Below are 26,419 nucleotides of genomic sequence, written 5' to 3'. Positions count from 1 at the left end.
AGAGAGGAAGGAAAGCGTGTATGTGTGTGCAACACTCTTGGCCTTTCGTTTTCTTGAAGGTGACTGCTGCCCTGAAGGTGAAGAACGAAGGCGATATGTTTCATATTTTCTTCATCTTCATCGGGTTTAGTACACCGACATGTGTGGATTCAATTTAGCCAAATCTTTTGTGTTTGGGTTTGCTGGGTTGATATTGAAAATGAGCCCAGAAGGAAAGAATAGGGGGCAGAAAGAGAGGCAAAATTAAGTGTTTGGAATAGAAGTACGTTGTTATTAGTACACTCATATGCTCATTCATCAGTGCAAACCACAGTTGCGCCCAGAGCAGGTTGCGCTGTGATACATCTGCTCATTGAACTGCAAACATTCGTAGTTCTTACCGTTTATGAGGAACTTCCTCTGACCTGGAGTGTCTATCGTCTCCAAGAGCGCTGCTGGGCTCGTCCTGTGAGCGATCTCTCTGTCCTTGTAATTGAGTATAATTTACAAAGTCAATCTAAACATCCAATCCCCCAAACCGGCCAAGCTGCATATGGTTCAGTTTTGCAGGAAACGCTGCAGCTCTGGCTCAGTGATCTGTAGCTTACAATAGCTGTAGAGGTAACTGAAAACAAATGCGTTTGAAAGCAAAATAGCCTCCTGCTCGTTCATTCAATCCCACCACTGCTTGTCAAGATGTCGGAGGCTTAAATTAGGCCCATTTATTGTGTCCTTTTTTGTGTCTCTGTACAACTTGGCAGCGAGGCGAGCTTTAATTCGACTCACCTCGCTGTAGAGACATTTGTCCAAGGGTCACTGGGTTATCTAAAAGCTGTGTTTGAAGAGCAGGTTTACTCAGATGCTTCAGAGAGGTCTGAGGTTTGTCTGTATCTGTTGTCAGGTAGAGGGCTGTTCTTGAGCCGCTCTGATGTGTTAAACTTTAACCCTTCAGAGTAATGCCGCGTGCTTCTTTGACTCTTGACTGAAGAATGTTCTTCAGGGGCTTCATGAGAAAAGGCAGCTGCAGGGTTTTTATGACTAGGGGGTCTTAACAGTAATAAAAAACACCTTGCCTATGATATTTAATGTGTAGGTGTCTGTTTGTAAATGTGAGGCGGCATTTTGCTAGTGGGCAGATTTGTCTGATATCTGTATTCTTACCTTTAGGGCAGTCCGAAGAAGTGAGATAAATCTGACGATGCACCCCTTTTGGGATACACACACACACATGTTTGTTTTTGTGAATTGTGGGGACTTTCCATAGACTTATGGAAAGATTTTATACTGACCAAACGATATTGTCTATCCCCTAACCCAACCCTAACCCTAAACCTAGCCCTCACAGAAAACATGTTTGCATCGACTGCAGACCGGTCCCCACAATGTCAAAAATTTCAGGTTTTACTATCCCTGTGGGGACATTTGGTCCCCACAATGTAGCAAAAACAAGTACACACACACACACACACATTCATTGCTATTCAAATGTTTGAGGTTGGTATGATTTTTTAAAGGGGAGACACTGTAGGCAAAAACACTGGTTTTTTTTCATGCACCTGTCAAGTTTGAGATTTTGGGCTTTTTGGTTTTTCATAAAGTCTTTCAAACTAGTGGAAAGAATACATCCAAAAGACACTGTTAAGTGTTTCTTTTTATAGCATTTTATCTATTTGTGTCAAATAGATAAAAAATGAGCTTTTTCTCAAAATTAGTTTTTTCTCCTACACTGAGCCATAAATCTCCACTTCAGTAGCACCTACACACACACCAAACCTTACTTGTAAACCTTACCTTGTATTCCTGTTTACATCCTGAAGGTTTTTACAGAGGCATTTGTTCATATATAATTTGCTTGATTATATACAACATTTTATTCCCCCCAAAATTGTGAAAATGTATTGTTTTCTGTATTTTCTGGAGTGACAAAAATGAGATATCCAAAATTCCCTCTGTAAAAACATTTGACTTTAATATGTCAAAAAACAACAACAACAACAAAAAAACAAGAATTTTGAAACTGACTTCATCCAGTGTTCAGATTTTTGTACTAGAAATTTATCCAAATATCACATACTTCATTAAATAAAGCATTTTTTTTTACATTTTAGAAAACGTGCTGCAATCTTTCCCTGTAATTTTTACCCCCCTGTAATTTGGCTTCAAATCTCAGGTGAAAATTGTTATTTTGACCCCATTCTACAAAATATTGGATTACTCAGTAAATATATATCCATGATATTTCGTATTTTGACTTTCGTCACTACACGTTTATCTATCTTCAGAACAAATATTGCCAAAATCAAACATTTGAGCCGGGGACCTCTAGTTGAGTTGACACGGAATGACCCATATATATTTATGAACACACAGACACACACACACAATAGAAGTCTGTTTGTCCTAATTTTGAAAACTAAATGTGTGTGTTTGTGTGCTAACAGTAAGGCAGATCTCATTTTGCTGAGGTAGAAGAATGCTCGTGATGTTTCTCCTGATCAGACCTGTTCAATACTGAATATAAAACATGATCACAGCACTCTCTTTCTAGTGCTCTCTTGCTCACTTCTGTTCATTTCTGTGTGTTATGCTAGATATCAATAGAAAACCACTGTACCCTTCATTCTCACTACTGAATAAGCAAAATGCCATGTCGGTTCAGCACTCAGATTGTGGCATCTGGTTATAGTCAGGTCCATACCAAACCCTGCTAATGTTGGCTGGATACTTCTCAATACTGGTAGAAAAGGTCACATGGGGTTAATGGTCTGCTTGGACTTACAAATTTTCCGTCAAATGTGGTTTACGGGTTCTAAAATTTGATCCTGCAAGGCCAAATGTTCGTTACGTAGCTAGATCATCCAGCACGTTTAGGATAGTCGGTATGGGTTTGAATAGATTGTAGTGTGAACGTTAACAAATGTCTGAGTAAAAAGGAAGCATTTTTAATGTCATGGTGGTGTAATGGGATTCAGACAGAGTTCAAGGATGTTGACTAAAGACCTTCAGGGTTAATTTTGTCCTACATGCCTGTAAATCATTGTGCACTGGTCATCCTTGAGACAACCGTTACATACAGACACAACTCAAGACATGTGGGGTAGCGAGAAAGCACTATGCAGTGCTAAGGGATTTCACTGTTTCCTCCTGCTTTCACTGTAGTAACTAAAGTGTAATGTATGATCAAGCTTTGACTTGTTTCCCTTGAGGCATTAATGCAAATCATCACTTTCATGCCATTTCATTACCTCACATGCTGAAGTTACAATCTACAATTCTAATTCTTTAATTGTCCATACAGTGAACGTCAGTAGGGTTGACTTTGACTGTATTTTTTTTTTGAGTGCACTCACTTTAAAATGCATCTTTTCAGTATAGATATTAGGCTTGACAAACCCGATCTTTCAAGCTGAATGTAACCGCATTAATCAGTGTACTGTTATGGATCTTGTTTGGGAGGCTCTTGCTGCTTCAAGAATTCTGTCACACCCTTTGGGTCTTTCTTCTTTAACATGGTAATCCCAGCACACTAGACAGGAAAGAAAACCGCTCTGTGTAGACCATTTGAGGAGGAAATGAATGGTTCATTTGTAGAGGAAAGGACAAAAAGGAGAACCATAAATGTAACGTGCACACATTTTAGTGACAACATATAAACACTTACGTTAAGGTGAATTCCCACACTCTTTTTCACACCATGACCTATTTTGGTAGGGTCCAAAAAAGGTTTTTTATTTTTCAGACTTGTTAGCTTACACAGAAAGTTATAATAATTCTAAGATAATATAATTACTCTTAGAAGCACGAATCTAGGTTTGGTTGAAGTCTAAAACTGAAGGAAGTTTAAAGGGTAACTGAATGTCCTGGAATGGCTGTAGTATGTTGTCATGTGATCTTCTAAATATTGTTTATCTTCACAGTTGGTGCCCATTTCTTGTGCCAAAGTCAAACATTGGGACCCCCCCAAATTTATGTAACCCCTTCCACATGACCTTACACTGTCACATCCTGCTGAGTTCAGCCCCAGACAGTGTCGCCACACAATCCAGCTCTCAGCCAATGGAGTCTTGCTTCACAATAGAAGAGACGAGGACTCAATCCATCAGTGGCAGAGGGCCAAAAGTCAACGTTTTTTTGTGTTTAGCTCATGAATAGGCTTTGATCTCAGTGCAGCCGCTCTAAAGTTGTACACCGTTCTGGAGATTAACCCCAAAGACCCAAGGACTCAGGATTTTGAGTTGTGTATTTGACTGATTATGTGCCAGTGAGTTTAGATGGAGTCCCATCTACAGGTTTGGATTTCAGGGATAGACTGATTTAAATTAGATGGGCTTTATTTTGAGGAGACACTTGGAGCTTAGAAGCTAAGCTGTTACAGGGCCCGCAGACCTTGTAAGTCTGGTCTTTGTATGTATTTCATTCAAACAAACGTGTATAGTTTAGCAACAGCCACTCAGCCTCGTCTTAATGCGTATTTTTTTGAAGTAGACATGACTTTGTCTGAGAATTAATTAGCTTAATTATGAATGTAGTTGTAGACAGTATTCAGAACAAATCATTGTTGTACAGAATAGTTTACCATCGCATCCTAACCTCCTGGGTCAAGTTTTGTGATTTGACTGTAAAATTGAGTGAGGGTCAGATGATCAGTTTTTGTTCTTATTCTCTGGTGGGTGTGTTAGCAAAGCAACACAAACAGAAGCACACACACATCTATTGGACACACTCCACAAAGCCTTAAAGAATGACTATGGGCCCCAAATGGTGCTAATGGTGCTCATTTGATTGTTTTGAGTAGACAGCTGTATATGGATGGAGCCTCTTATGAGTCTTGGCTTCAGGCACACTGTTTACAGCTTGACGCCAGAGCAGTGGCAGTGTGAATCAGAGCGCTGGCCTGACGCCTCTGGGTCAGCATGTGGGCCGTCTGAAGACTGCCAGTCTTCAAGCATTCAGAGAACTCTGATGTGATACTCTACACTGCAGTCACCAGAAGGTTGTTTATCACATAGCTTTATGCAAAATAAGACAGGGATTCAGAATAGAAGATGATTCATTTGAATCAGTTCTGAAGAGACAAAGTTTAAGGCTGTCAATCTGTCTTCCCCTTCTGGTTTGACCATGTCCTGACCACATGTAACTTTTTGTTGACTAGTTGGTTTGTTTCTGCAAAACTGTGCTGAGTAGCTCCACCCACAATGACATATCATTGGTCCAGCATCGTATAACCTTATATAATAAACATTAGCTGTTCTGATTGGCATAGCATTTTCCATTTGGACCAACAAATTACTTGTCCAGGGAAACTTACCACAGTGTTTCTAGTTACGACACAGTAAACAATTGAAAAAATGCACATGGGGAGGGTTTGTTGATATCTTTGAGGGCTGTTTGAACAGTTATGACTTGTGTGAGCATCAGGTTTGATTCCCTGTGGAATGTCAGACAGCTTTCATTTTCTGCCTCACTCACCTCAGGAATGCGATGAGCTGTGTTGTAGCATTTGGCAGCATTTTTTCAGATTTTTCGTAACTTCTCTGGTGTTTCATAACTCAATCTTAAAGGGATAGTTCACCCAAAAATGACAGTTCTGTCATTAATTACTCACCCTCATGTCGTTCCAAACCTGTAAGTTCTTCGTTCAACTTCGGAACGCAAATTCAGATATTTTTGATGAAATCCGAGAGCTTTCTGACCCTCCATAGTCATGTAATTGTCAAGTTCAAGGGCCAGAAAGGAAGTAAGGATATCGTTAAAATAGTCCATGTGACATCTGTGGTTACTACCTTTCTCACCATTGAATGCGGTAATTACGTTGCTGTCTATGCAGGGTCAGAAAGCTCTTGGATTTAATCCAAAATACTTTAATTTGTGTTCTGAAGTTAAATGAAGATCTTATATGTTTGGAACAATATAAGGGTGAGTAATTAATGACAGAATTAAAATTTTTGGGTGAACTGTCCTTTTAAAGATATAGTTCTCTCAAAAAATAATACTCAAAATTTACTCTTACTCATTTCACCCTACACCTGTATGACTTTTTTTTTCTCATACAGAGAGAACACAAGAAGACGTTTTGAATAAAAGGATGTTTTGTTTTGTTTTTGCCCGTACAACAGAAGTCAGTGTGGTCCAAAGTAGTTTGAACAAATTTTTGTGTTCCACAGAAGAAAATCTGTCACCCAGCCACATGTTAGTTAGTATCTATCACTTTAATGCTAGTCTTTTATAAACAAGCAGTAGTATCATGCCAAAATTAGTTATAAATGAAATGTTGCTGACAGCAAGAGTTAAAAATAGTTCCATATTAAGGCCTGCTCTCTAAAATCCTTTCCTGTTCTTTTAGGCAAAATTGTCTCTGTGGGGATCCGTTTTGTTGGAAAAATATCTATCCAGGTACCATTTCTGTAGTTAGTCAGTTGATAAATATTTCCTGAGTGTGTTTTTCTTGTAGCGAGCTATATTTGAGCGCTGGAAGGTGTTCCAGGTAGATGTGACCCCATCAGTGATCTGTGAGTGACTTCAGCAGCATTGGACAGTCATTTGATTTGATGACTAAGAGGTGTCATAGTGCAACAGCTGCTTCACCTCTTCAGGAAGTCAGTAGATGCTAAATGTTCACTTGTCCGGAACCTTATTCTTATCAGCCTGCTGATAACAAAGTAGGAAAATGTCTATAATGGGGGTTGGGAGGAGAGAAAGACAGAGGTTTATACATCTCTTTTGTGTTCATAATTCCCCATTGACGTACCGCCACACATTGTGCCCTGCCAAAATTTCCACCCTCCAAACCTCTCTTCCACCCTCATGCACAATAGCCTGGTCACCTGATCAGCTGGGACAGGACAAACACTGGAAATGGAAATATTTGTTCTTTCGTTTTTGGTACCTCATGTCTCTTTCTCTTTATGTCCCTCTTTTCTCTTTCACCGTGTTGCTCTAATGGACAGCTGGTTCATTCTGTCACTTGTGCTGGGGTGAAAGGTCAGGTCCCCAGTGCTCTGCCCTGCCATACGCTGTCTCTCAAGAGTCGGTGTGTGTGTGTTTTAGTGTGCGTGCACATATTTGTGTATAAGTCTCTTATTACCTTACACATCTGTTAGAGCTCAGCTGCAGTTTTACACAAGTGCACTTGAAAGAACAAAGTCGCTTTTATTCATCTCATTCAAATTGACCAACATTTTTAATGGATTATATTATCTCTCTAGTTACATTTTTCCATGTTGTCCTTCTTTGTCACATGGTAGTTTTTAAAAAGAACATGACTGAACATCTCACATTCCTATCATCTCTCCGAGCACTATGCTTGGACTTTACACAAAAGCACGGTATGTAAGTTTAAATACACTTTTTTAAAGTTTGATTGCAATCCTTCAAATATTCAGTTATGCACTGTTTCCTTTACTTGAATAGACAGATGAAGATAGCTTAACCCTCATGCAAAAACCCTCTGTAGTTCAATTATAAATGCACACGTAACTCTAGATTTTGTTCCACAACACTACAAACATTTTTGTGCCTTCATTTCCTTAAAATGTTGTTATGTAAGGCTTAAACAGTCAACAGTGAGATTCACTGTTCCCTCAGGACAGATGCAATTGATTTGATTATTCACCACTAAGAGTGTGACCCACAGAGATGCTTTATTTAAGTAATCTAATATTGTCCAGCCAAAGGCCAAGCTGCCATCTTAAAAGGGGACAGGCTTGATTTAACAAAGCTGTATGCCGTGCACTCTGATTATCATTAGTGAAAAGAGCCCATGCCATAAATAACACTCCTCCTTATGACATCTCTAGACATAGACAGCTGCCATGAGACGGTTCTTCACATTCTGGGAAATGGTTCAATTCAGCATGTATGCCAAGATTTGATATTGTTTTCAAAAAGCAAGAACAATACAAAGGAACTTGTGTTTTTTTTTTTTTTTTTTGGCCTAGTCAAGCCACAATTTTCAAAAGATAGACAAAGTCTGATCAGTTGGACATTACACAAAGTAAAATTAAATCAAGTAAAATACACGTCGCTGAGAAAGCGCATAAGGCCAGTTGTAGTCTGATTAACATGTTGACATGCTGAATAAATCAGAGCTGTGATCACATTATCTAGGTCTGTGAGTTTGCCTTTAAAATATGGTTTTAGATTTAAAAAAATAACTTTTGAAATGCATAAACTTATTTCAAAGCTTTTACATACATGTCCACTTGTTCATTTGGCAAACAATATTTTCAGCTACACTCTTAAAAATAAAGCTGCTTTTAAAAGGCTTTTCACAGCGATGCCATAGAAGAATCATTTTTGGTTCCACGAAGAATCATTCAGTCAAAGGTTCTTTAAAGGACCATCTCTTACCTTTTTATAATCTGAAGAAACAAAGAACCTATTGTGAAACAGAAATGTTCTTCAGATGTTAAAGGTTCTTTATGAAACCATTTAGACAAAAAAAGTTCTTCTATGGCATCGTGAAGCACCTTTGTTTTTAAGAGTGTACCCATAATAAGAGTATACTAACAATATAATAAAAGTATATTGTGCCCCTTTTTACAAGATAATAAAGATAATAAAGTCACAGGTGTAACCAGAATGTGTCTGTGACGTTTTAGCTCAAAAAAAACACAGATAATTATATAATTTTGAATGCCTATTTTGAGTGGAAGCAGAAAAATGCCATTTTCGTGCATGTCTCTTTAAATGCAAATGAGCTGCTGGTCCCCACCCCCTTTTCTAGAATAGGGCTTTGCCTTTACAGCGTGTACCTTAGACATTCTGCTAAAATACATCTGTTTGGTTTTGATTATCATGTCTGTCATGCTGAAATCGTCATTTTAAAGTCATAGTAGTTTAAACTGCCATAGACTGTTATTGTTTTACAACAATTTTACAGTTTTTCAGAAATGTCATAAACAGCATAAAGAAATCGCATATTTGCATTAGATCTGTGTGGCAGCAGTGTAATATACAGTGAATAAATCAATAAATCCACTGCTTTCTTGTTTCCTCTGAGGCTGGGACACTAAATAATGTTCTGTGCTAGTCTGTGCAGCCAACAACAGAACAGTTAGCATGCTTTCCTTGAACTTTTGCCATGGCGTTAGAACTGGTACACTATTGTCGCTTGTGAAAACAAAATGACAATGCCGTGTGTGGAAATGTGCAGATTAAGGGGTGGTAATATTATAATAAGATCCCCTTCCTACGTCCCAGGGGAAGCAAAATAATCCAATTCATACTGACCCCATGTTTTTTCTCCAAAATCACTGCAGAAGATCCTAAAAGACTTCCCATCAGATTCTCCCGGAGCCTGCATATGAGGGCTTAGTGTAATGAAGAACAAATCCAACCACAAACACTCAGAAAACCACAGAATATCCGCCTGAAAAGTATGGTACAGCGCACTCACACAAGCCCATGAGGCACAGTGTTTATCCTGTAGGCATGACTACGGATCTGTGCAGAATGATACCATTGTGGACTCAAATCTCACCAACTTGTCTCACAAATGCCTGAGAGAAAAGACCAAGATGAGTGATAAAAAGAGGGAGAGGAATGAGCGGCTTGTGTGGCCATTCAGATCTGGAGAAAATTAAGCCGTCTAACTGCAGACTAACAGTAAATCCCTCTCCTCTCTCAGACTGGGCCCTTCTAGAGTCTCCCATTCAGCTTGCAGAGAAAAAGCCTAAGCTGCTGTTTCTTACCTCTAAAAGGTAAAGTGGAAAAGGAATGTGGAATATTTGACTTTCTCTTGGAAATGTTTGCTTTTACACTGTTTGAGACAGGAAGTCTGCATTGATTTCTCTTCCTTCCTGGGTCAACACACTACAGGCACTCATAAGATGTCAGACTCATAAGTCTCATGAAACCACAGCCTCCTCTAATCAACATCTTTCTCTCATGTCGTGCCACTGTTCGGCTGAGTTTAGCTAGAGTGACGGCTCTTGAAAAATGATATTGCAAATGCACACGATGATGAGTGGTGTGTGTTACTGTGTGGATTTAAATGGGGATTCTAATGATGTTATACATTATTCGGCAGAGAGAGTCTGCAGGATTTTTGTGGGCCTCAAGAGAGCTTTTCCTCAAGCTTTAGAGCCTGCTCTTTGATTGATGCCTTCTTGGCACCTCGGTCGGAACTGTTCGAGAGGAAAAGCCCTCTGTCTCTTGCTTTTGAAGGCCGTCCTGCCCTCAAACTGTAAAAAAAGACCTTCACTCATCTCAAATTCTCAAACAACGATGAACATAATTAGTTGAGAACTCTTGGGTTCTTCCCATTAAAAGAACTTTTTTTTTCCCTACTGAATCTGAACATGCATCAAAAAAATGAAGATCCCAAAACCTGGAATTCATTTTCTCTTGAAGAGGGCTGTTAGAAAGTATTCTGTACAAGAAGTGGCTCATATATCTGAAATGACTGATGTTGATGAAGAACATTCAGACATGCAGATGATGTAAACATCAGCTGAACTTTCACTTTAAACAACACAAATTCTGGAATTTAGATTTGTGTAATGTAAAATGAGTTGGTCAAATGGAGTTTGTCTTTCTAATCTATCTAATCATCAATGCCGCAGTATTTAGGAGTTGGAGGAACCTGACTAGATAGACCAATGTGTGTTCTTACAGCCCCAGATATGGATCAGTGTATGAGACCAGCATAAAACGCTCATGGGGATCTGAGCTTCAGGATGAGAGTCAAAGAATGATCACATTTTCATCCTCTTTGTGTTATTTCAGATGGTTGAAATGTGTGTGGGGGAATCTCAGTTCCCAGGCTAAGTTACAGCACTGATAACAGCATGGCACTACACAGTCGCCATGAAGACATTTACTTGGCTGAATAAACGGAGACTCAAGTATTTCATCTCCCAGGCATTGGGTACTACTGTGTTGACAAAACAAACTTAAAAATGTGTTGCCATTTTTTGTTGTACGTCTTTATTTTTAGTGTTTTTTTAATTATAATTTTAATTTAGTTATATTATCACTTAAACAGTTTTACTATTGTTATATTATTAAAATAAATAATTTTAATAATTACTAGGCCACCCCTGGAAGTTTGACAAAGACCCCCAGGATGTTAGAGAACAACTTCTTTTTTTGCCAAGCATTTCTATCCAGTAAATATAACAGTGATTTATTTGTTGCCTTAGTGTCTATTGATGCCTTTGATTGTGTCCCAGTTATCTCTTATCTCTTGTGACTGGTGGTCTTCATCCCCCATATGGTAACTTCTCTGGAACTTTGTTTTCTATAACTGTTTTGTGTGCAAGAAGTTGTTTCTCTTTGCTTCTACCTGACATCTTTAATCTCTCATCTTCTGTTTAATGCTGGTGGAATTACAATATTTACCCACAGTGCACCTGTGTGTCTGCTTAGCTCGCAGCTGTGTCATGTTGTTTTTCAGTTTGTTCATTCCCACGTTCTTTATCTTTTTTACTTTCAACATAAACATCTTCACTTTAACTCTGGCTTTGCTATGGTTCCCTTAATATCTTCTATCAGTACCGTCTTACCCCAGATTACTATCTACACATAAGCGCACATATGTGCACACTGAGGCGGTGTCTGAATATGTCATCCATATCTCCTGGGTGACATGCCTCAGTCACTGGATATGCAAGACTGTACTTTTGATCTTTAGTAACTCCAGTTTATGAGGCTGTAAGTGGTACTGTAAGTAATATATCATGAGATGTTGGGTAGAGCTACTTTCAGGGCATTTGTGTGATTTGGGTGGCATTCAGTGAGTAAGATCAGTGAGGGCATTGATAAATTACTGGAAAGTAGTGATTGTGGAAATAATTCAATAACAAAAGAGAGAGAGAGAGAGAGGAAGTTGAGATGAGTTATAAATGTCTTTACTCCCTGATGAAAACAACAGCATATGCTGGTTAGGTATGTTTTGAAGCATGGCTGCTGGATTGAGCTGGTTTAAGATGGTCCTTAGCTGGTCATGTGCTGGTCCTAAGCTGGTCCTAAATAGGAGGTAGTTGCTTAGGACCAGCACATGACCAGCTTGACCAGCTAAGGACCATCTTAAACCAGCTCAAAACAGCAGCCATGCTTCAAAACATACCTAACCAGCGTATGCTGTTGTTTTCAACAGGGCTCTCACTTAAAGGGATAGTTCACCCAAAAATTAAAATTAGCCCATTATTTACTCACCCTCCAGGCATCCTAGGTGTGTATGACTTCATTTTTTCAGTCGAATCCAATCTAAGTTATATTCAGAATTATCCTGGCACTTCCAAGCTTTAGAATTGGTGGGTATTTCTTTTCATCAGTCCAAAACAAGTCCAATAAAGTGCCACCATCCATAACAAAACGTGCCTCATACGGCTTCGGGGGGTGACTAAAACCCTCCTGTTGTGAATCAATGCATTTTTGTAAGAAAAATATCCATATTCAAAATGTAAGATTCACTTTAACTTGCTCAGACTTGACGTATGTGAATGCGCCGTGGAGATTGGTAAATATAGCACTGTGAATTAGAAGTTCAAAACGAGGATTTGTAAAGAAAAGTGTAGGAGGGTTTCCATATAAACGAAGAGGAGACTGTTTTTCCTTTGCTGAAGTAAGGAATCTTTCTTTGCTCCTATAAACAAATGTGGGTTTGTGTGAGACTCACCGGCGCATATGCAACACCAGTGTCCTACGTCATCCGCCCGGAGCTGATTCTGTGTAAAACGAGTTGGCGCAATCTAGATTAAAGTGATCCTTACATTTTAAATATGGATAGTGTTCTTACAAAAATTTATTGATTAGCTAAAGGAGGCCTTTATTCACCCCCTTGAGCTGTGTGAGGCACTTTTTATTATGGATGGATGCACTTTATTGGACTTGTTTTGGACTGATGAGGAGAAACACTCACCTATTGCCATTCTAAAGCTTGGAAGTGACAGGATAATCTTTAATATAACTCAGATTGGATTCGTCTGAAAGAAGGAAGTCATATACACCTAGGATGTCTGGAAGGTGAGTAAATAATGGGCTAATTTTTCTTTTTGGGTGAACTATCCCTTTAGATAATTGTGTTTTATTACTCTTTCTTAATTAAAATGAAACATTGTGGATTGTGAAATATTCCTGATAATGCCCAATATGATTCCAGTGCATAACCACATTGAGATCTAATATAAATTTACCAGAATGCTAGCCCGACGAGCACTGACATGATTGTTGGTTGAGTTGTTGGAGGCAGACTGACAAGTTAAAATGATTTATTTGCAGTTAACGTAATCTTTATTTACAAAGAAACACTCCAACACTGATTATGTTGAGCCCGCTTCATTTTTTTCAGAAATGTCAGTGATGCACGATTGTATAGCAGACGTGATATGACATGCAGTGCACAAGTTTTCTAGACTGTACAGACATTTTTCCCATCTCCTTGCATGATTAATGATTGAATATATGCTAATATTGATTAGTCGTCTGTCAGTCGATAATCTTAATTAGTTTTTCATCATTTTTAATGTACGTTAACCACAAACATTCTACAAGCTCAACCACAAAACTGTGAATGACAGAGGAAGAGCCCACGCTTATGAAGAGCAAATAGACACAGTAAAGATAGACTAGAGGCCTATTTCTTAAAATGTGGCTGGAGCAGCTGTTATTTTTAGCAGTGTATTGGTCGCTCCCTGCACTGGCTTCAAGAGTCAGGTTTCACCCCCAGTCGCTGTTCTTCTCTAAACTTCTCAGATCGGAAAGCTCCCGATGGAGACCACCAGGGACGCTGATCAGCTGCTTTTAGGACATGTGTGGATATGGTGGAAGAAAAGCTTGGTCTGGGTTTTGACAGACAAGACCAGGCTTGGGTGATTCACTTTATGAGAGTGTCTATCTGTGTGTCTGTGTTGGACTTAATACCGTCTTACTACTTTGATGGATGGTATATTTCATTCTGTGTAGAATGTCGGATGATCCATAGCCTAACTGAGGTCATCTTGAATTGATCATTTGTATGTTTCTCTGCAGGACTCTGAATCTCTGGACAACTGTATTCAGAGCACGCTTTCCGCTCTCTACCCTCCGTTTGAAGCCACTGCGGCCACCGTGCTATGCCAGGTGTTAGACGTGGTCGAGACAACATACCGTGGGGACGGACTACGCTACATCATTGACTTCCTGGTGCCTGCTAAACACATCCTACAGAGCATTCAACAGGATGCATGTGTGAGTATTACAGTTGTAAAGTTCTATTTTTAGCATTTTTTTAGTTAAAAAAAAGTTATCATATCAGAAATAAAAAGTGCGAAACCCCAAACCCCAAATCTAGGCTGATAAAATTCTTAGACATGCATACAGTGCATTCAACAGGATGCATGTGTGAGTGACACATTTCCCTTTCATTCTTTTCTTTTCTCTTACTCACTGCATAACTCATTCTGTCATTTATCTTAGTGTAACATTTACGACCATATTGTGTTCATCGTTTCTCTTTTGGCCTCTGGTTGTGTTTTGTCATGTCCTATTCTGTGTGTCATGTTTTGTTAGCTGAGTCCCCACTCATCATTAGTCATCATGAGGGTGTACCCAGAACACACACACACACACACACACATATACGTGTATGTTAAAACAAAAGGCACGGCAAGCCTCATGGCTTGTATGTTTGTGTTAGTGCTTCTTGTTTTGGTTATTTGAGAAGAAGCCCCCAGAAGTCCTATCAGCGCTGCTGAACGCTGGGATTTTTCCCAGCCAGATCAGAGCAGATACACACATTCACATGCTCTACACAGCTGTCTACACACATGTTCTTTACACTCGGCTTCAGCTGCTGGTCCCTCAGTTACAGTTTTCTTTGTGACGCCCCCATATGCTACAAGAACACAGCATAGTGACAAGGAGAGGACAGGAAATGATGGATAGATGGGAATCTGGAAATAACAAAAGCCAGGCTCAAACTCACACTACAGTTAAGATCAGCTTAGACTAATATCAATAGATCAGTCTGAGTTAAAATTACGTTATCTAAGTCTAATATGGTACAATATCAGTTAGATCATTGTCTTTGTATGACAGTTTAAAATGATGAATTGTGGTTTTAGTCTGACTGAAATCAAACATTTAAAGTACATATAAAGACTTCTGAGGATTCTGACAACAGAAAGACCTCAAAAATAGCCATCGTCCCTACTCTGCACACTCATACAAAGGAATATCAGTGGTGTTTCATGAGCTAAAAAAGCCAGCGCCAGGGGAGAGCTGGAATGGTTCCAGCGTGCACCTGAAAAAAGACCCTTTAACGGGACCCCTACCATTTTATTTATACCCCCTTTTACTGTCTCACTTTTTGTACTTTGTGTGTGTGTCAATGTGCATTTATGCTCTCGTGAACCCTGTGGGAACAGCGGCTGCTTGCTGCACCTGGGGTCAGTGGAGTATCTCCAGGTCTCTTCCTCTATGGTGGGGGCTGCAGCTTGAAGGTGAATGAGGATATAATAATGGGAAACAGAAGCTTAAACTGAAAGGTCTGTGAATAAAAAGCCCTTTCACCCCCCTTTAGCTTCGGCACAAGGACACCCAACCCTCCTTCCTCCCTTGCCCTGCGCTGCCTTTCAAAGGAAACGGGTCATTTTCAGCCTACCATAGTCAACTTAAGCAAATATTCATTTCATCGCCGGCATATATCCGAAAGCACATTTGCATCAAGTTACACAGAGAGGGTCAGTATTACAGTCTGTGACATGACTGTCAAGGCATAGGAAGAAACCCACTGAATTATGCAGTTGTTTCGGGACTCCAAGGCTATTTTCTCATTCTTTAGTGTCCTAGTGCACTTCCGTTGTCGTAAACTCTGCAATCAGAATTCATTCAGATGAATGAAACAGAGTACAGAGTGACTACAGGGTTCTCTCTTTCTATGAAATTGAGTTACAATAAAGGCTTATTGTGCAGAGCGTCTCATTGAATCATCTAGAAGCATCCGGATTCAGCACGAAATAATCTCTCATAATCCCTGTCCACTTTAACTCTCTGTGATGTTATTATTTGTATTGTTTACTGTGGCAGAATGTTTAATTCATTTAATTTAATTGCAAATATTCTACTTTTTGCAATACATACATTACCAGTCCAAGTTTTTGGATAGTAAGATTTTTAATGTTTTTTTAAAGAAGTCTCTTCTGCTCTCCAAGCCAGATTTTTACTGTTTTTGCTGTACTTCAAAAAATGCAGGCTTAGTCTTTAAAAAACATTAAAAATCTTACTGTCCAAAAACTTTTGACTAATAGTGTATTTTTTCTTTAACATCCCCACTGAGCAAGCCAAAGTCAATTGTGGCAATTGGTTGTTACCAGTAGTTTCCCATGAGAGACAAGCCTGTTATCTTATGTCATTTGTTCACTTAGAATGGGAAAAGTAGAAAACATAAATAGCCACCATGTCTTATCTTCATGTTTGAAAGGCCTGAAAACTATATGTGCCAAATATAATAATTTAGCTGGAGGGCCTGTTGACAGAACTCTTCCTTCTAGCTGTTTTGCTAGATTTTTTTATTAGCAGTATATTCAAATTTGGAATGTGTTTCTTACTAAGATGAAATGTGTCCAGCAAGTCTTTCTATGTAACTTATCAACAGTTATTGATGGCCTGACTGATTATTCCCTCTCTCTTTTCTCTGCAGTTCCCATACTGTGGTTTCCTGTTTCGTCATGAGGGCTGGCCGCTGTGTGTCCATGAGAAGGTCATAATCCAGCTTTCCTCTTTGGACTGGCGTGTGTTACGGCCCAGCGACTTCTACTTACAAGTGACGCCTTCGCCCAAAAGTCCCCCGCGCATCACGGTAAAGTGTCTGGCAGCTAGCGGGCAGCATGTGGAGGAGCTGGACGTGCCAGAGCTAGCATACACCTCTCTGTTCACCATGGATTGGCTGGACTCCATCAACCGGGAGAGGAGTGTGGTCAGAAAGGCCGCCCTGGAACACTGTCTTTTATCAGCGGATAATGATATTTTTAGGGTACCGTGGGAGGATATTGTTCACCCGGAGTTTATCAGCAGACCCCCCAATGTTACAGAACAAGCTGAAAGTAGAGGGGTGGCCAAGGAAGTTGCCAACAGAGAGCAAAGGGACTCGGGCGTAGATCAAGAAGACAACCCTGAGGATATACAATGTAGGATTTTTATTGACACTTCTACGGACCAATCAGGGGACATGGACTGTCAGAGCAAGGGGGTTAAGCTCCTCCCTGCTCTCAGTGAGATCAGTAAGGATAGCAGTGGACTGAGCTCCAGCAGCACGGCAGAGGATTCGGAGGGAGAGTATGTGGAGCTGGCTGATATCTCCTTACCACGCTTTTCTCCACAGAAAGGCTCTCTCACTCAAGCCATTAGCATGAACTACAGAAATCTACATAAACCACAGACTGCGGCTTCTACTCAGCCTAAAACCAAACCAGAGCAGAGTTTTTTGAAGAATGGCGCATGCTCACAGAGCATGGTGTGTGCCATGCTGATTGAGGAAAACCTGGGTGATACCTACCAGCCTGTGATCTTAACCCCCACTACTCCTGCAGAGAGTCAACTCCAGCAGGTGGACGGGTCTGAGCACACCTGTGCTGCAGGTACAGCCTTCTGTGACAATGTGTTTGAGCATGAATCTGAGAGAGAGTCTGTGTCTCAACACTCTGACTGTCATTCTGCTCCACTTTCTGATGCGTCAACATGTAATAAACCACAAACAGACTGTAAACCAGTAAACACATCACAACTAGAGAGCAGTCCAGTCAGCACATTACAAACAGACAGTAAACCAGTCAACAAGCTAGTCAAGACATCACATTTAGATGTTAAACCAGTGAGCACATCTCAGCTTGACAGTGAACTAGTTAGCACATCTCAACCTGACAGCAAACCAGTCGACACAGCACAACTAGACAATGAGCCAGTCAAGACATCACAATCAGATGTTCATTCAGAACGCACATCTCAACTAGACAACAAACTAGTCAGCACATCACAACCAGACAGCATATCACAACTAGTCAGTGAGCCATTCAAGACATCACAACCAGACATTGAACCACTAAGCATATCTCAACTTGACGACAACCTAGTCAGCACATTACAACCAGACAGCAAACCAGTCAGCACATCACAGCTAGTCAGTGACCAAATCCAGACCTCACAACCAGACCATAAACTAGTAAGCATATGTCAACCAGACAGCAAACCAGTCGGCACACCACAACTAGTCAGTGAGCCAGTCAAGGCATCACAACCAGACCATAAACCAGTAAGCATATCTCAGCCAGACCTTAAACCACTAAGCATGTCTCAACTTGACGACAAGCTAGTCAGCACATCACAACCAGACAGAAAACCAGTCAGCACATCACAACTAGTTAGTGAGATGGTCAAGATGTCACAACCAGATCATAAACCTGTAAGCATATCTCAACCAGACCTTAAACCACTAAGCATATCTCTCGACGAAAAACTAGTCAGCACTTCACAACCAGACAGCAAACCAGTCAGCATGCCACAACTAGTCAATGAGCCAGTCAAGACATCACAACCAGACACTGAACCAGTAAACATATCTCAACCAGACCTTAAACCACTAAGCATATCTCAACTTGATGACAAACTAGTCAGCACATCACAGCCCGACAGCAAACCAGTCAGCATGCCACAACTAGTCAGTGAACGAGTCAAGATGTCACAACCAGACCACAAACTAGTAAGCGTATGCCAGCTAGACAGCAAACTAGTTAGCACATCTGAACTTGACAACAAACAAGAAAGCATATCTCAGATATACAGTGAACCAGTCAACACATCACAACTAGACAATAAGCCAGTCGAGACATCACAATCAGACGTTAAGCTAGTAAGCACATCTCAACTAGACAACAATATAGTCAGCACATCACAACCAGATAACCAATTATTCCACACATCACAACTAGAATGTGAGCTAGTTAGTATTTCTTTACCAGATAGCAAACCACTTGATACATCACATCTGTACAACGTGCCACTAAACACATCACAAACAGACAGCAAAATAGTTTGCATGGAGCAATCAGACAGCAAAGTAACTAGTATATCACAACAAGAGAGTGAAATGTTATCTTGTACTTTAGAGAGTGAAAACTCAGAACAAGTTTCTCCAGCTAGTATTGTTGTGTTTGATCCTGCTGTAGAATCAGACGTCATATGTGAATCTGAGCAGGTTAGAGGTGATAATGGCCTGGAAGGCATTTGTGGTTTGCAGAATAGCAAAGTGTTGGTTTCTGAGCCTCTAGCTGTCAGTGTGTCTATACAAAAACAGAGTGAGCAAACAGAGCACAGCCCATGTCAGACACACAGACACATCCAAACACCATCTGAGCAAGTGCATGATCTTTCTGCCACAAAGGAAGACCATCAAGCATTTAGTAACAGCAGCTGCAGTGCAGAATGTGGGAATGTTTCGGCTGCGCCGCAAAGCGAACAGGTAGCTTTGGCCTCTGTCACCACGGCGCCTGAGGAGGATCCAGTTACGCTCATTTCACAGGGTCAGGTGAGGACAGAGTCCCACGAGGACAGAAACAACCAGACTGAGGTGGAACCCCAGACAAAAGAAGCACATGCAGAAAGAGAAGTAGCAGGAAAGTCACCTTGTAAAGAGGGAGAAATGGTAGAAAAGAAAAGCACTGAAGTGACAGAAAGCAAAACAGAGAATGCTATAGTAGCAGTTTGTAAGGCTGAGGCGACTGCTCAAACAGGTCTGGTAGATGCCACACCCAAGTCTGATTCCAACGTTCAAGTTCAAGAGGAGGGCAGCTCCTCAATAGGAACAGATGAGAAGAAACAAACCAGTGTTGAGCAGAAAGGGGTGGAGGAAGAGGAGACCGAGGGCATTACTGTCAATGAGCAAGAGGACATAGTGAGCAGCTATTCTCAAAATAGAGACCAGTCGGCATGCAATCAAGTCCTTGATCCAGCCGCAGATGTGCCGAACACAAATGGACACATGCATGCTCAGGACACACCTACCACTGAGCGAGAAGAGCAAAAAACAAAGAAGCAGGAGGAGGAGAGAAATGGGGAGGAGAGGCAAGAGGATGAGGTTACTTCCTCTGTGAATGGCTCTCCAGCAGGGCATCAGCATCAAGCAGACATGGAGACCCATTACCATCAGCAGGAAGAGCAAGGTAGAGTCATCTTCACCAAAGTCCATCCCGCTCACCTTTACTTTATGCTTGTTTTTTTCTACTTAAGCTCCTTCCACTTTTTCCCTTACATTTTCTGTGTGCCTCCATCCCTGTTTCTTCATCTTAACAGATGCATCTAAGATCTGCTTCAGATGCATCTAAAGACTTCCTCTGCTGATGAAGAAGGACCTGCTTCTTTACATTCTCTTCTTCCTTATTCACTCCATTCATCACAATTTTATCTTCTTCTTCACATTTTATAGGGGGATCATTATAATTCCCTCTTTTATTCACTTTTAGCATGTTTAATGGAGTTTCACAAAATAAATGTGTTCGATTTCACAAACCATCTCTGTGGTTTGCAGCGGTTGTTCACTGAGTCATTTTATTCATCATTCATTTATTGCCATGTCCACCTAGTATATTTACTCTAGATTAGCAGACTCGCTCTGTTGTTTCGACATTCAGGCCTCTGACAGGTTACAAATGGCTCTCAAATGGCCCGTGCTATGGCCTGATAGAGCTCCTTTTCTTTTTAGACTGAAAGAAAAGCGTGGGAGGCTCTGGTTTTACTGTGCGCTTTACAAGGACTGGCCTCGTAGCAGGTCATATTCCGGCCTCTAGACAGTTTGTTTTCAAATTTAGACACACATTAATTCCACTGAACACCATCCAAGATAGACGGCATTTCACATCTGAACTGCTAAAGGAAACAGCTGAAGAGAAGCCTTGGTCATGTGCATGAGTTCTGCTTTGTGTACTTTAGTAACTCAATCCTGCTTTCGTTTAGATTTAAGTATTTTTAGACATTTGTTGTAGTGAGTAAAGCAGAGTGTTTTTGTGTCGTCAGGAGCAGCTTGTCTGCACATATATCTGCTTTTTATGAAGCATCATACACAAATTATGAGTTTGTTCCCACGACTTATTCATTTGCTCCCTCATATTAAAGGGTTAGTTCACCTAAAAATGAAAATTCTGTCATTAATTACTCACCCTCATGTCGTTCCAAACCCGTATGACCTTCGTTTATCTTCAAAACACAAATTAAGTTTTTTTTTAAGAAAATCGAGAGCTTTCTGACCCTGCATAGACAGCACTGACACATTCAAGACCCAGAAAGGTAGAACAAACATCAAAAAAGTCCATGTGACATCAGTGGTTCAACTATAATTTTCTGAAGCTGCGAGAATTTTTTGTGCGCAAATAAAACAAAAACAATGACTTTATTCAACAATTTCTTCTCTTCTGTGTCAGACACATTCATGACAGTTCACAACACTTTCTGGGCCTTGAACTTGGTAGTTGCATTACTCTCTATGCAGGGTCAAAAAGCTCTCAGATTTCATCAAAAATATCTTAATTTGTGTTCTGAAAATGAACAAAGATCTTATGGGTTTGCAACGACATGAGGCTATTAATGACAGTTAATGACAGTTTAATGACAGTAATTTCATTTTAAGCTAACTACCCCTTTAGGTAAAGCAAGGCCACGTTATACTAATTACTTCCCACAGTATATTAAATGACATCAAATAAGTGGTACAACATGGCTTCGATTTGACTAACATAAACTAACAAATTAATAAGTTGTGGGAGTGAATTCTTAAGATGTGGCCACATCATCATTTTTTTTCTCCAGCATATCATGTTCAGGTCACTGTAGGTTTTTTAATTAGTTTTCCACATTGTAAGTTTCCGAACTGGTTGCTGTCAGTGTCCCACCTCCTTTGCATCCAGAGGATTTGGTTGCCAGGATGTGCTCACCTGGCTCAGGTGTGCTACAGGTGTGAAGAAGGATATATGAGATGAGGAGAGGTGGGTGGGCCTGAGCACAATCCCTGCTGTGGGACCTCTGAAATTGCAGGGGGTAAGCGGAGGGGGATGTTTAAGTGTGTGTGTGTTCGAAGGTTATAGATGGTGTGTTTAAGTAATGGAGAACGGGTGGGGGGTTACGCTGCTTTGAAGACAGGCACAGCAGAAAGAAGAAATGATGGTGTGTTTGTTGTGGTAGTTTGACCATGATAGATCTGATTCTTTCTCTCTTAGTGGGTGGTTCACAAACCCTAAACTTCTTTTGAGTTTTAGTGCTACAGTGGCATTTCTATGGCTGTTACCTCTATACACTTGAAGAAGTAGGCTTGTCTGCTGTTTTTTTTTTCTGTTTTTCAGTAACACTTTAGAATAAGGTTTCATTTTTTAACATTAGTTAATGTATTAACATTAAAATACAGTCGTTCATTGTTAGTTCATGTTAATTCAAAGTGCATTAACTAATGCTAACAAACACTTGTGATTTTAATAATGCATTAGTAAATGCTGAAAATTAACTAAAGGCTATGTTTATACTAGTGTGTTTTCGTTTTAAAATGCATAACTTTTGCTGTGGTTACGCCTATTGTTTACACTACTCCACTGTTTTTGACCCTCGAAAATGAAGACTTTTCGAAAACGCTCCAGACCCCGTTTTAGTTTGAAAACTCCGGGGATGCATTTCAGTGTAAACGGACCAAAACTGAGACTTTTGAAAACAATGGCGTGGCTGCCCACATTCGCTCTGCATATCCTTGACCACCGTGTATACAATAGCATCATGCTCATTGTTGTACCCATAGATATGTATAGGTAGATGCCCCATTCGACCGCTTCAAGCACATAGGTCCGGCATCTAAATAATAGGGCCTCTACCTATACATATCTATAGTTGTACCTGCATGAATGGTCATGTGACATGTGTTTTCATTTGTGTAGTGTAGGAGATCATTTCTGAAACGCAGTGAAAGTGGCAGTGTAGGCGAGGATCGTTTTCATTTTAAAACGCCACTTTAAAATGAAAACACACTAATATAAACAGGGCCTAAGATTAATAAATGCCATAGACATACTGTTTATTCTTAGTTTATGTTAACTAATGAACCTTAAAATGTTACTGTTTTCATTTATTCTTTTCATCATGTATCATGGATTGCAGGTATTACTTACTTTAATCCACTCCATCAATGTCAGCAGTTTGCTGGGAATTTGCTAGAGTATTTTTAGCTCTGACAGGAAAATTATCTTTGGACAATGCTTCTCTAAGATCTATAAAACCTCTTGAAAAGCTGTACAGACTTTGATGAGAATTCAGTCTGTGAAAGAGCTGATGAGCTGGGCAGATGTAACACTTACACACACACACACACACACACATTCACAAACTGACTAAAGAACTAGATAGTATGGATAAGATCAGTCAAATTTCCAAAAGCGAGCAATGTTTGATTTGTGACTACTTGGCCAGACCATGCATTTACTGATGTGTGATCTTTACAACAGACACATATGTACACACATTCATAGGGCAGCACGTAATTGCATTCTGTTACAATAAAACTAATTAATGTGTCTGCTGCATGGAAATATATTCAGTATAAATAGCATATTTTAGAGTTGTCCCTAACAGTCTGACTATTCAGTGTCCACAGCCACATCAGAAAGAAAAGAAAATTAGTTAGGAAAGAGAAGAAATGGATGAAGAATAAAGGCTGATGGCCCAAGGCCAGACTGAACTTCACACTGTGGTGAGAGAGTGTGAAGCCAAGACCCTCTCCGCTCTGCCCTGTCTGGGGCAGCACTCAGCTCCTCGGGGGGCTTATATATTGTTGACTTCCTCAATGTGAGCATTCTCTGGAGAGTAGGATGTTGGGTAGACAAGGAGACAGAGACAATACAAAGAGAAAGTGGGGATACCAAGTGTTTTTTTTGTCATATTTGTCAAATTTATTGTAGGTTTTACCTAACTGAAGATGTACATTCCATTATGTTTAGATTTCCTTCCTCAGAAGCTCACTTCAGCTGTTCCAGCTCAAACCCCTTCTGAAATATAGCAATCTCAGCCAGCTTGTGCTTTAGAGCAATTTATACTTGTTTTCCTTGTCCTTGTGCAAGCTGTTTTACGAGTCCTGGAATTCCCAGGACTTTATCTCATCTGTTTTTGATCTCAGTATCTATTTTCTGCACAGCAGCAGCAGTGCGTGGCAATGCAGCGAAGCAAAACTTTAGTTTTATGACTGTCGGAAGCTGATCTTCAGTTATCTCTGAGCCCTATCGTGCTGTCAGGTACTGTATATGGGCCAGAGATCCAAGCCGTCCTATGGGTCGATGCACAGGATGATACCTGGAATGCTTAAAATTAGCTAGCAGATTGTGTTTGTGTGATCTGAGGGCCGAGCTGCATGATGGTACAGATTGGGCAAATGCTTGTGCGTCGTTTAACCGTCTCTGTGTTGCTGTTTGTTAATAGGGGATTCAGAGAATGTGGGTCTACTGGCTTTATAAAGAGATCTGTCATGTGAAAAGTCCTCAGTGTTTTTAGTTTGTTTTTCTTGACCCAGAGATTTAGATTTTTTTTTTCAAGTTGGAGCCAAACAAAGTTATCAGTCAGCCATCTGTAAGCTGTGCTGTATATCTTCAAGAAGTAAGAGTCTAACTAACACTAAGACTAACTCACATTGATCAAATCAGTCTATCTATAGGCTAAAGACTGAGCGATGTATTATTGTCTACACTGATAAAACAGATGGGTTTCTTTGTTTACATTGTAGGTGTCTGTGTATGCACACCAGTGTTGCTTGTGTTGAAATTACTATTTTTATTTTTATTTTTATATTTCAGCATCCAGTCAGGAACTAGACAGCATTGTTTCCCACCTGTCTGCTAAAACCCAAAGCGAAGACCTCTCAGCAGTTCCTCCAATACTGCCGCCCATCTCTCAGAAGGCCCAGCCTGTCCAGAGTGAGGCTCATGACATCAATCCTGATGTCCTGAGCTCAGGAGTGCTCTGCCTGCCTGGTGAATGTCTGCTTCTAATGCTATTAATGTGGTCCTTCCATCAATTTGGTCCAAAAGCTCATCTTTTAAAATACATTTTAGGAACGAGAGATAAATCAGGCCATGCCCTTGTGACAGTAACAACGCGAAACACCATCTGGTTGAATCCAAACTGCAATAGTGGAGAGCTGGTGCGGATCATGGTCTACTTCTTCAGTACACTCAGGTAAACTACCCTTTTACTGCAGATCAAAAGTTAAAAAGCTTGTGGTTAGTTTTTTTTGTTATTGAAAGAAGTCTGTTATGTGTGGAAGCCTGTTTCTGCCTCTGAATTTTTACAATTTTTACTTTTTACTCACAATTGCGAGTTTATATCATGCAATTCTGACTTTATAACTCTCAACTGCGACTTTTTATTGCACAATTTTTACTTTTTTCTCGCAATTGCGTCTTTTTATCTCACAATTCTGACTTTTTTCTCACGCAAGGTATAAAGTCTCAATTCTGACTTTATAACTGGCAGTTGCAACTTTTTATCTCACAATTATGAAAAAAAAGAGTTTGTATTACGCAATTCTAAGAAAAAAAGTCTGATTGTGAGATAAAAAGTCACCGTTTTCATTTTTTTTTTCAGTGGCAGAAACGGGCTTCCATAGTGATGCTCACCAAGGCTGTTTATTTTTTTAAAAAACAAACAAACAGTAAAAACAGTGACACTGTGAAATATTAGTACAATTTCAAATTGCTTTTCTAAATGAATATGTATTTAAAATGTAGTTTATTCCTATGTTGGCAAAGCTGAATTATCCTCTGTGTCACATGATCCTTTAGAAATCATTCTAATATGCTGATTTAGTGCTCAGGAAACATTTATTATTATTGCCAATGTTGAAAACGGTTAATATTATTGTGGAACCCATGATACATTTTTATTTTTTCAAGAGTCTTAGAATATAATGTAAATAGAATAGAACAGCATTTATTTGAAACAGAAATTTTGTAACATTATAAATGTTTTACCAGCACTTGCTGAATAAAAGTATTCATTTCTTTAAAAAAGCCAAGAAAATCTTACTGATCCCAAATTGTTAAATACATTTAGTAGACAACAGACTTTAAAGTCTACTTTTATCAACCTCTGCTGCTTTTGAATTTAGACGAACAATTTTATGTGATTTTTTTTTTTTTTTTTTTTTTTTTTTTAAACCCATCCTTCATCAAAAATGTGACTTTGTTTTGATACACAGGAAGGAAGTTAGTGCTTTGGGACTGACTGTCTTGGTGGATGCCCGCAGGTGTTCTCCTGTCCCCGCCCTATTTAAAGCCTTCAACATCCTCCAGGTAAGAACACCCTGACAGTATAATTTGTGGTGACGCACACATACACAGTCTACCATTCGTTCATAACCTCCAGAGAATCCTACACACAGAGAACTGTCACATGCCGTCCACATGCCTAAGGCGTTTCCTTTCTCATACATGCTTCAAAACTAAAT

At 39.9% G+C, this 26,419-nt stretch overlaps 1 protein-coding gene across 3 annotated transcripts in view; it reads left to right on the top strand.

Annotated features, from left to right (window-relative positions):
* The window catches only part of plekhg4 (pleckstrin homology domain containing, family G (with RhoGef domain) member 4), a 67,577-nt gene that overhangs the window by 740 nt on the left and 40,418 nt on the right, over positions 1-26,419 (top strand). For all 3 annotated transcript variants that reach the window (XM_051116138.1, XM_051116136.1, XM_051116135.1), the window contains exons 2-6: positions 13,954-14,151; positions 16,604-20,117; positions 24,768-24,944; positions 25,026-25,149; positions 26,171-26,264. In XM_051116138.1, coding sequence (XP_050972095.1) covers positions 13,954-14,151; positions 16,604-20,117; positions 24,768-24,944; positions 25,026-25,149; positions 26,171-26,264 — 4,107 coding nt within the window. The remainder of the gene's footprint in view (positions 1-13,953; positions 14,152-16,603; positions 20,118-24,767; positions 24,945-25,025; positions 25,150-26,170; positions 26,265-26,419) is intronic.

The sequence above is a fragment of the Labeo rohita genome, chromosome 7 (assembly GCF_022985175.1).
Source record: "Labeo rohita strain BAU-BD-2019 chromosome 7, IGBB_LRoh.1.0, whole genome shotgun sequence".
Classification (NCBI taxonomy): Eukaryota; Metazoa; Chordata; class Actinopteri; order Cypriniformes; family Cyprinidae; genus Labeo; species Labeo rohita.
The sequence above is the reverse complement of the archived record's forward strand: the minus strand, read 5'-3'. Positions and strand labels throughout refer to the sequence as shown.